The sequence below is a fragment of the Syngnathus scovelli genome, chromosome 7, assembly GCF_024217435.2.
Source record: "Syngnathus scovelli strain Florida chromosome 7, RoL_Ssco_1.2, whole genome shotgun sequence".
NCBI lineage: Eukaryota > Metazoa > Chordata > Actinopteri > Syngnathiformes > Syngnathidae > Syngnathus > Syngnathus scovelli.
In genome coordinates, this window is record NC_090853.1 from 474,272 (window position 1) to 484,547 (window position 10,276).

The 10,276-nt window shown below is 51.1% G+C and overlaps 1 protein-coding gene across 1 annotated transcript in view; it reads left to right on the forward strand.

Annotated features, from left to right (window-relative positions):
- cog6 (component of oligomeric golgi complex 6) overlaps positions 1 to 10,057 on the forward strand; it is a 34,020-nt gene extending 23,963 nt beyond the window's left edge. Inside the window, exons 6-19 of the mRNA XM_049726354.1 lie at positions 2,626 to 2,737; positions 3,031 to 3,113; positions 3,175 to 3,245; positions 3,528 to 3,621; positions 4,392 to 4,520; positions 5,499 to 5,590; positions 5,694 to 5,758; positions 5,834 to 6,043; positions 6,777 to 6,908; positions 6,977 to 7,144; positions 7,727 to 7,834; positions 8,674 to 8,727; positions 8,842 to 8,921; positions 9,509 to 10,057. Of these exons, the coding sequence (XP_049582311.1) occupies positions 2,626 to 2,737; positions 3,031 to 3,113; positions 3,175 to 3,245; positions 3,528 to 3,621; positions 4,392 to 4,520; positions 5,499 to 5,590; positions 5,694 to 5,758; positions 5,834 to 6,043; positions 6,777 to 6,908; positions 6,977 to 7,144; positions 7,727 to 7,834; positions 8,674 to 8,727; positions 8,842 to 8,921; positions 9,509 to 9,656 (1,546 nt within the window). The 3' untranslated portion in view covers positions 9,657 to 10,057. The remainder of the gene's footprint in view (positions 1 to 2,625; positions 2,738 to 3,030; positions 3,114 to 3,174; positions 3,246 to 3,527; positions 3,622 to 4,391; positions 4,521 to 5,498; positions 5,591 to 5,693; positions 5,759 to 5,833; positions 6,044 to 6,776; positions 6,909 to 6,976; positions 7,145 to 7,726; positions 7,835 to 8,673; positions 8,728 to 8,841; positions 8,922 to 9,508) is intronic.
- The last annotated feature ends 219 nt before the right edge of the window (positions 10,058 to 10,276 follow it).

Below are 10,276 nucleotides of genomic sequence, written 5' to 3' on the forward strand. Positions count from 1 at the left end.
TAGCAAATGATTTGATTTGTACTTCATATTTTCATTCATAAAGCGGCACAAAGCTCCAAATGACAATTCGGTCGGCTTCGACCTTGTGGCAAGTGCTTTTTCTTGTCGCGTACGCGACCGGCGCCGTGCTCTCCCGTTTTCCTCTGCATAATAGCCAGATTTGCCACATAATCTCCCAATCTGAGCCGGGCCGGCCGGCCGGCCGGGGAGAGCAAGCGAGGCCCGCTGTGCGGATGCCGGCGCGGCGTGTTTACTCAGCAGGCCCGTCGCCACCCTCCCCCTTCACCCTGCGTTGCTCGCTATCTTATCAGCCGGCGGCAGCGTGTCATTTGTCAGCTCTAATGAAACGGAAAGGAGCGGCAGATTGCACGAGCAAAGGTGGCAGGCGGCCGGTCGAAGGGGGGGGCGGGGGGGGGGGTGAGCCGTGTTCGGCGTGTTCGCCCGCCGGCATTCTTTTGTCATCCTTCCGCTGCGCAGTGTGCGCCTTGTCGAATGACGCTGTCGGCGCCCAAGCAACTTTGCACCTGGCCGGCGCAGCGGCTCTTTGACAACGCACGTAGTCACGCCCGACGTGTCCCGACGTGTCCCGACACCGAGCCAGAGGCGTTGGTTGCGGTTCAAAAGACAAACCAATGAGTCACGTTTTCTCCATTCGCCCAACGCACTTTTAAAAAAGGCTCGTTAGAGTCAAATGTTAAAAGAAAAGGGGTTTTAATTGCTTCTATTAGTCATTGAAACACAAAGCACACCACCAACAATAGAAGATGTACTTCTTAGCCGCAGAAAAAGACATTGTCATTTCCTGGGGATGCCGCAAGGTGGTGGCAAAGTACTCTTTTGCTATTCGACAGGGCTTTGGACTGAAAAAAACAATGCCCCCTCTTTTTTTCATTCAATGACTAATGGATGATAAGTGCAAATGATGAATAGGCCAATAGCCCCCCCCCCTCCCCGCCCCGCCTCCCTTGTTAAGTCCAAGCCAATGTTGCCAGTGTGACCTCCACAGTGCAAATTCTCCCGAGAACAGGCCGGCCGGACGACAGCGTAAACAAAAGCCATCACGCTTGAGCTGACTGTTAATCGTCGCCTGGCTGCTCCCTGATGGGACCTCGCTCGCTCGTTCGCTCGTTCGCTTGTTCGCTCGCTCGCTCGCACCCCGCCACCGCCGGCCGGCTGCCGCTCTCGCAAACTACGGGACAGGCGGCCATTAAAATCCTGGCCAAGATGGAAGAAAATATGCATTTTTCCTCTATTTTGCAACTAAAATGGCTTCAAGTTTTTTTTGGTTTTGTTCTTTGTTAGAGATTCACATTCACCTCAGCAGCTAGTCTGTTTCGAGAAAAAGAAAAAGAAGAAAAAAAAACGGACTCGTCGTGCTCTCAGTCTCACTATTAGCTGGTCTCTTAGCGAAATGAAGTCTTCACCGGTAACGTGAGTGTTTCAGCATGACAGAGCCATTAACGGGATTGTATTGTACGGCTTCAGTCATTGTCGCCACTGGAGAGATAAAATCAATCAGTTGGTGCGGCGGGCGGGGGGAGCTCAGCAAAGCGGACCAAACACGGCAAAATGTTGAACGTTGCTGCTTCTAAATCCATTCTGATCATTCATTTACATTTGATGGACGGAAAAACTAAATAACAATCAAATGGAAGTCGCTCGCTCGCTCGCTCGCTCGCTCGGGTCCTGTGAGGATAGCAAGGCCGAGACGGAGTCTGTTTTTGCAAAATGTGCGCATGGCTAAGTTTGATTAATGAACAAGTTGGCACCGCATACATATTGTATTCATACCTCATAGTAGAATATGATCAACTCGCCCCCACTTTTTTTCTACTACTGTTTGCAGCGTGCGTGTTGAATTCAAAGAGGTCACTGACTCCTTGTCAACATTTGGTTTCATCGGTTGTAATGAGAAACTTGTTCAAGCCGTCATTGCGACTCATGAAGAAAAATGATGACTGCGGCAAGCTCCTTTTCCTACATCAGACCCTCGGAACGCTTCAGCAGTCGGACAAAGAAAAAATGCTATGTCGTGCCCAACTGTTTGTACCCGAATTAGCATTTTATGCACACGTAGTCTATTGTGCTATCTATCCTATGTGGGGCTCAGAGGTATTTCAAAGTTCTCAAGTTCATCCCCTGGCCCCCTTTCCTTCCATTTCCCTGATTTCTTATTTGAACACTTTATTGGAAATCAAGAAATGAAAGGTCAGACAGACAGACAGCAGGCTCACGGAATGAATTTGAAGTCAGCAGCCACCCAGTGATTTCCTGATCCAAGCCGGTTGGAAGTGGACAGAGGGAGGGATTGTTGTCCCGACCCAAGTTGCCAGTGTGGTTCGGCTTGTTACCATGGAAACTATCACCTCATACAGACAGCAATGATAGCAATGTTGCTGCTGTCCAAACACAGCCTCATTCAGTCTTTGCGGCGTCACCCTCCGTTGTGTATGGGTCCTTTTTTTTTCTCTCTCCTGATGTGAGACCGCCACCTGCTGGATGGCTGGTACTACTGCACACGCCACCTGCTGGATGGCTGGCACTACTGCACGCATTGAATCGCCCCATTTTTGGGTGGTGTTGCTTGGATGAAAGCTTTTCATTTTGCTGCGACTTGTCGTTTAGCCGTCGTCTTGAGGTGAGGGCCCAGGTGGCTCAGGCCTTCCTCGCCAAGTTCCAGCTGTCCAGTGAGGAGATGAGCACCCTGCGACGAGCCAGAGATGCGCCCGTTACGGAGGTACGTTCATTTCTAGACGTGGGAGTGATCAAATGTGAGCTTTTTCCCGCCCTCGGGCCTGACGATGGGTTGTTTCGGAAACCTGAGTGGGCTGTGTTTATTAATATGCAAGTTTGCAAATCCGCACGGGCCGAGACACTGACACCTTGATGGCGGCCGCCCGCAACTGAATTTGTTTTGAACATTTGGGGAAAAATATTCAAATGTTCAATCGGGAAACACTGTTATGGACATGTTTGAGGTTTTTTTCCTTTTATGTTTGAGTTTTTTCTTTTTTCCTTCTTCTCTTGTAGGACTTCTTCAAAGCCCTGAGTCGAGTGAAGCGAATCCACGAGGACGTTAAAATACTGTTGCGGACCAACCAGCAGACTGCGGGGTATGTATTTTTCATCCAGCACTGCTACTCTCGGTGTGAATGTAACCTAAATGCGGTGTAGGCTGGAGATCATGGAGCAGATGGCCGTGTTGCAGGAGGAGGCGTACGAGCAACTCTACCGCTGGGCTCAAAGTAAGTCCGGCACGCTGACACACACAGCCAATGAATACTTAATAGCAGCCCGTAGCTATTCCAACAGTAAGCTACAGGCTGCATCAGATAGACGCTTCTTCCATTGTGCCAACAGGTGGCAAATGTCACAAACATCACCAGATGATGCTATTGTGCTTGATCAAAACATACAGTAGCAGTTTTTAAATGAAGGAACCGATGCATATGCTGTTCATCCAAACATCTGGGCTCATCACTACGGCACGAATACGACTTTGACCGCTTTCCGTATTTTGTCCCCAGACGAGTGCAGAGGATTAAGCCAGGAGACGTGCGATATCAGCCCCATCTTGACGCAAGCCATGGAGGCTCTCCAGGATCGGCCCATCCTTTACAAGTAACGCACGCGCACAGCACCGCACCGCATTGAATTTGTCCGGCCGCTGCGTCGAAAAGCAGCACTAGGGGGGAGTGCTGCGCCTCACGTCGACTGCCTTTTCCATCCTGTGGTTCTTTTACCCACTTGTTGGAATTCATAGGACTTTTGAATGGGAGCTGCTGCAAGGAGTAAACTTCAAAGCGGTTTTACGCTAACATTTAACAACACCTTTAGGATTGTCGGCTTTTTTGGGGGGCGTGCAGTCTCCTAATCCCAATCCCTCTGCCGAATACGCGTGCGGGTTCTCGGTTCCAAATGATTTTCATGGCCAAGGCTTAATTGGTTGTTATTTGCAGGGCAGTGACGTCCTTTCTACTTGCTGCAATAATATCAGAAAAAAACCAAGCTAATACAAAAATGAAATGTAACGTGGACTCCTGGTGGATGCTGTCTTTCCACAAGGTTGCTGGTGTCCATGAGTGTCTTGTCACTCTCCTCAAGATGACAGTGAGCCAAATTTCACATGTTCATCCTACAGTTTTTTTGTTCCCAATGGCCAACATTCGCCCCCCCGCCTTCCTCCAGTCAAGGTCACGCTCGCAGCCGGCCGGGTTTTTCCTGGAATCTTGACTCGGCTGCGCTATCTGCTGTTTAGTCTCACAAAGCCTTCACCTTCCTTGTGGAAAGGCCGCAGGCCGGGCGCCCCATTTGTTTCGCAAACGACCTCCACGGCACCAAAACACGGCCGCCGAGTTCCCACACGGCCTCTGCGTCTCTTTTGCCCGCAGGTACGCCCTGGATGAGTTTGGGACGGCACGCAGGAACGCGGTGGTACGCGGCTTCATTGACGCCTTGACGCGCGGGGGCCCGGGCGGAACTCCCCGTCCCATTGAAATGCACTCACATGACCCCATGAGGTAACATCGCCAAGACGACACCGACATCCATTTTATTTCTTTCTTTTTCACTCCGCTGCAAAAGATGGCGGCAATGAACGAACGCATCAGGCTGCATCTTGTGTTTTTTTTACTTGAATATTTTTGTCAGTTATTTGCCCAAATTTCTAAGCAAGCGTGTGACGGCTGAGAAGAGGCAGATGTTGGTTGAATTAAAACTTGTAGCTGACTTGGCCAAAGCACAGCAAGCGTAATACATCTACTCTTACTCGAATAACGGCGGCCAAGGGCGTTCAAATGATTTTGCAGCTGCGAGCCTCTGTCCTTGTAAAGATGTAGAAGCCAAAATGGAAAATGACTGCTTTTGCACCACGTCCATTTTCAATTGGAAAATAGAGCGGTTGAAAAGCGGCTAAGCTAGCAATCCAACACCCACCGCCATTTTGCAAACCGCGCATGCACATCCGCTCACGACAATGGATAATTGTCCAATTGGATCACCTTAAATTCCGTCCAAACAGAATGTTGAAACGGACATACAGCATTTAGTTGTGCTTTATTGTCTGATCGGGAAGGCGTCTTTGTCCTCATGAGTAGCCGTCAAATTCATAAGATGACCCTTCGGCTTGTTAGGCCGCCAACGACTCTTACCGAGCGGATATTTGACGAGCGCGTGTCCTGATTAGCCCAGTCCTCCCGGGAGATTTTCTCAGAATGGTCCGCAGAATAGCCTTTACTTAGTCGTTAGTCGGAGGCATCAGCGATTCTGAGAACATTGAGTTGTTTCTCAGCACCCCCCCACCCCCCTCCTCTTATGCATGCACACACACTGGTTGTACCTAAACCTTGTTGTCTTTGCAAATATTACATAAAGCGCCAAAGGAGCGAGCGGCGTTGTCTCTGGAGGGGAAATGAAACATGATGGCCCATGATTGCGTGTTCCCTCCCGCCGGGTTAAAATTAGCCCGCCCTTCCAATTCACCTCGTCCGTTCCGGCAGGTACATCGGCGACATGCTGGCCTGGCTGCACCAGGCCAGCGCTTCGGAGAGGGAGCACCTGGAAGCGCTGCTCAAGCAAGTCACCCTGCAGGGTATGTATAGCAACTGCACCTTTTGTCCTAAGCTAAATGAAGGTGGGCGTTTGAATTTCTTTTATTTTTTTTTTCTCTCTTCTCCCCCCTTGTGTCGGTCCAGGCGTGGAGGACAACATGCAGGAGGTGGTTGGACACATCACAGAAGGAGTGTGTCGTCCTCTGAAAGTGAGCGGCGCTTCAACAAATAGCAGCTCTCCTCGCTGCTCTTTTGGCTCTGACGTCTCGCAAACCGCTCCCCAGGTGCGCATAGAGCAGGTGATCGTGGCCGAGCCAGGCGCGGTGCTGCTCTACAAGCTGTCCAACCTGCTCAAGTTCTACCACCACACCATTAGCGCCATCGTGGGGACCAGTGCCGCCTCCCTGCTCATGACCGTGGAGGAGATGCACATGCTCAGCAAAAAGATGTTCTTCAACAGCCTCAGCCTTCATGCCAGCAGACTCATGGACAAGGTACGCCGGTACGACCAGACGTGGTCCTCCTGAGGCAAATTTGGCGGCTAAAGAAAATGCGCACGTCAGACTCGACTCATTGTTTACAAAACGCGTACGTAAGCTTCATTGAAGGCGTCAGCGATGATTATGAAAACATCAAGCTGCTGTCTGTCACCTTTGTACATTTTCATCCATTGGCCCCACAATCTCTATTCTGGAGCTGTGGAAAACATTTATCCCCCCGCCGCATTCATCCAAGTGGCCCTTACCGACTATCCGAAGAAAAAACACGGGTCGGGCCACTTCTTCTTTTGCTTAAATTGCCGTCCAAATGTACGGCAGCACGTAGCGGTGGGCTCCAGCTGGCTCCCGATCGATATCCGCCGGGCCCGCCGCTAATCCGATTGAAGGCCTCCCCGGGCTTCAGTGTCGATTGCAGCTAATGCCGGGAACGCGCTCTTCTGGTAATGAGCACCATTAGGTGCACAAAAGATTGCCCGGATCCTTTTTTCCTTGTCTACCAGAAGATTTAATCGCCGCCCTTTTCATTAGAAGCGCAACTGACTCACAGATTACCTGTGGAGGACATACTGAGATGTATTGGGACACGCATTTGCAGCTTCTTTAAAATGGCGGAGGGCGAGAATCATGTTGTGTGGGCGGGATTATGTTTACAAAGGCGTTTTCGTGTCATTCTGGAATTTCAGCCAATAAGAAAATTAGGCTGGCTGGTTTCTTTTTTTTTTTGTAGGTGGAGCTCCCGCCTCCTGACCTGGGCCCCACCGCTTCCCTCACCCAGACGTTGGCCCTCCTCAGGGAGGTTCTGGCCTCTCACGACTCCTCCGTGGTCCCCGTGGGTGCTCGCCAGGCCGACTTTGCCCAGGTAATCAATCGAGTCACCTTTTCGACCCGTCTCGTTGTGTCCTTTGAACGAGGTTCCCCTTTTGTCAGGTGCTCTCGTGCATTCTGGACCCCCTCCTGCAGCTGTGCACGGTGTCTGCCAGTAACCTGGGCACGACCGACATGGCCACCTACATGGTTAACTCGCTGTATGTGATGAAGACCACGCTGGCGCTCTTTGAGTTCACAGATAAGAGGCTGGAGATGCTGGAGTTCCAGGTAGGCACCAGCCCATTCCAGGTTTCAATAATAAAGTGTCCATCCATCGCTGTTCCTTCCTGTTTCTTTAGAGGACTCCAAAGTAAACAACGTCCAGCCGCCCCTTTCAAAGTTTTTTTTTTTTCTTTCCTCCTTCCATTTTTATTTTCCTCCTCCTTGTCTGAGGGGAGGGGTGAGCAGTTCCACGCACCCCTCCTCCTCAGCAGAGAGCGCCAATGCTAGTTTACTTGCTATGTTGATACATTGTCTTAAAACAAAAGCAAAAAAAGGCGCGAGTTACCACCAAGGACAATTTGCGGTGGACATCCGAGCGATGGGACTCTGCTTTGAAAAAAAACAACAACATCCATGAACATTTCTTACCATGTGATAAGCTCTCGTTCCCTCTCTGAGGCGCGCACATTAAGTTTGTCGTCTGTCTATCACTCGTCTAATTTGAACACGTCCTTTGTGTGTCGTGCAACTGTGCTGCGCTGCGGTGGAGACGCTCCATTAGGCTCGAGTAGCGTTTGCTCACAATGGCAGCCCCCCCCTACCCCCCGCTTGAAGCACTCACCGGCTCCGCTTATTCTGTTTGGGCAGATCGAGGCTCACCTTGACACGCTGATCAACGAGCAGGCCTCCTACGTGCTGACCAGGACGGGCCTTAGCTACATCTACAACTGTGTGCAACAGCACAACGCCGAGCAGGTCTCACAAAACATATTTTCATTTGTTAGCTTAGGCCGGTCGGATTTATGACGACTGCCTCGTAGAACCATGCCAAGTGTCGTTGTTTACGCCGCCCTTAGTCGCCACGGTTACCATACCGCCCGAGTCGTATTGTATGCTTTGATTTCTTACGCTATGAACACAAGCGGAGCGTGCGACAGTCTGGGCCCGCCGCTGAGTGACAGCCACGACGGTAGCCATAGCTGCGGTGCGTGTCGTGACGGCGCGGGCTGGTGGGTCACGCCGAGACAGAAGCGCCTCGCCTCGCCGCGCCCCGGCCAAGCGTCATCGTCTTCCCGGGTGGCCTTGCCCGAAATAGTTGCGCGTGTGTTTGAGGAGAGCAAGTTTGTGTGTGTGTGTGTCTGCATGGCATGGCACGGCACGGCACGGCGACGCGACGCGACTATTCTTGGCCTTCAAGGTTGTCTTTTGCTATCTGCAAAATGTTTCCGCCCTGTCATTTTCTCTTGTACGAGACAAGAAGGCGGGATGGCCGTCGCTTATATTGTTCCTCCCGAGGCAGTCGACTTGCTACGGCGTTTATCATCACTTACAGTGAACTTTTTTTTCTATTTAATTGATTATCTTTCATTTGACCTTTTATTCAAATGATTTGTAAAATGTTGGCCTGAGAAAAAAGGCTTGTCTGTACGTTGTCGTGCTTCATTCAAGGTTGCTACGTGAACAAAATGGCTGTGTGACAACGGCGATATGATAAGCCAGTCATTTGACTGTCAGCGGTCGGTCCAGCCGAGAGGCCTAAATCTTTTGTGCTGGCCTTGACATTTGAGCAAATGAAATGTTCTTGTGGTTGCCAGGGTCCTATGTCCCTCCTGCCCGGCATGGACGTCTCCTCGGTGAAAGCGGCTATGGTGAGTACATTTGGTGCGGCAAATGGCCAAAGGACAGACTAGTTTGTTTTGACAAACATTGGCGCCAAGGATGCTAATTGTCTCTAAGCGTCGCTAATGTTTGCGGGCCGACAGGTCCAGTTCGACCGCTACCTGTCGTCTCCCGACAGCCTGGTGATGCCTCAGCTCAACTTCCTGCTGAGCGCCGCCATCAAGTGAGTGTGATTGGACCCTCACATGGCACACTCCACTCAACGCTGCCGCGGTGGCGACTTTTCATTTGTTTGGTGTTTGCCCATCTGACGCGGAGGGAGGGAGGGAGGGAGGGAGGGAGGGAGGGAGGCAGGGGTGGAGGGAGGGAGGGAGCGAGCGCAGCGCGCACGTGAGCTTTTAGCCGCCGGCGTGCTGTGAGTCGCGTTTACTGGGAAGTGCGGCCGGCCGGCTTGAGGTGCACTCTGTACCTTAGGTTAATGTTCTCTATTAATGGACGCCGCAGGTCTAATGGGCAGGACGCCATTAATTAGCTTCCGGTCCATTTCGGCGGTTCTCTGAAATCGCCTCGATGGCGCGCGCGCGTCCAAGCAAAAAAAAGCACAAAGACCGCAAATGTTCTATTTGTTGTTTTGTGCTTTTTCTTCTCTTGAGCAAGATGTCTTGCGTATTGAGGTTGCAAATGACTGGAGAATTTCTCAATGGGAATTTCAAATGGTGGATTTTGGAAAGACCCCTGTCCGTCCGTTTGTTTTGTACATGAAGTCTCTTTATTGACAAATGTCGATGACATGATCACATCTTGTCGCAGGGACCAGATCTTCTCGCAGTCCACCGAGCTGGTGTGCCGGGCCTACGGGGACGTGCACGCGGCGCTCGGCAGCCCGGCCAACGCCTACAAGGACCCCGAGCACCTACTGCCCAGATCCCCCCAGCAGGTCCGGGCCCTGCTCTCGTGAGAGACGTCCGTCCGTCCGTCCGCTCCCGTTGCAGGTTATTTCCAGAGCGTGGTCATGTGTAATCATAACACAGACGTGCGCACGTGTGGCCGGCCCGCGTTAGGCGGGGCCCTGTGGCCTGTGAGTCAGCTCCCACGTCTTGTCTGTGGAAGCTCACCAATATTGTTATTGCGTGAGTTAATATGCCGCAAAGAACTCTTTTTATATGATATAAAGCAGATGTTTATGCCCTTTTTGGGGTCATTCGTCAATATTTCCCCATACCTTTCCTTCTTTTCTTTCCCTAAAACTTGATTGAGCATAGATTGTACATTTGGCACAACAGCAAACTCACCTCTGTGCGACCAAAGCGAACTCGTACTCATCTCGTGACGTCAGAATAAATGAAAATATCAATGCAAGTTTCTTGTGAGGACGTTGTATATTTGTAGAACTGATTCCCAAATTAGGCTTCCAAAATGGAACCGTACCTAATGAGTTGTCCGTTGTAGCGGGTGCTCCAAATATCACAACGTTTGTGTGGCATTTTGCAGCTCGGCGAGGAGTTTGCACCGCCGTGCTGACACGGCTGCGTCTGATAGCGTATCGGTGACACACGCACGCACACACACACACACACA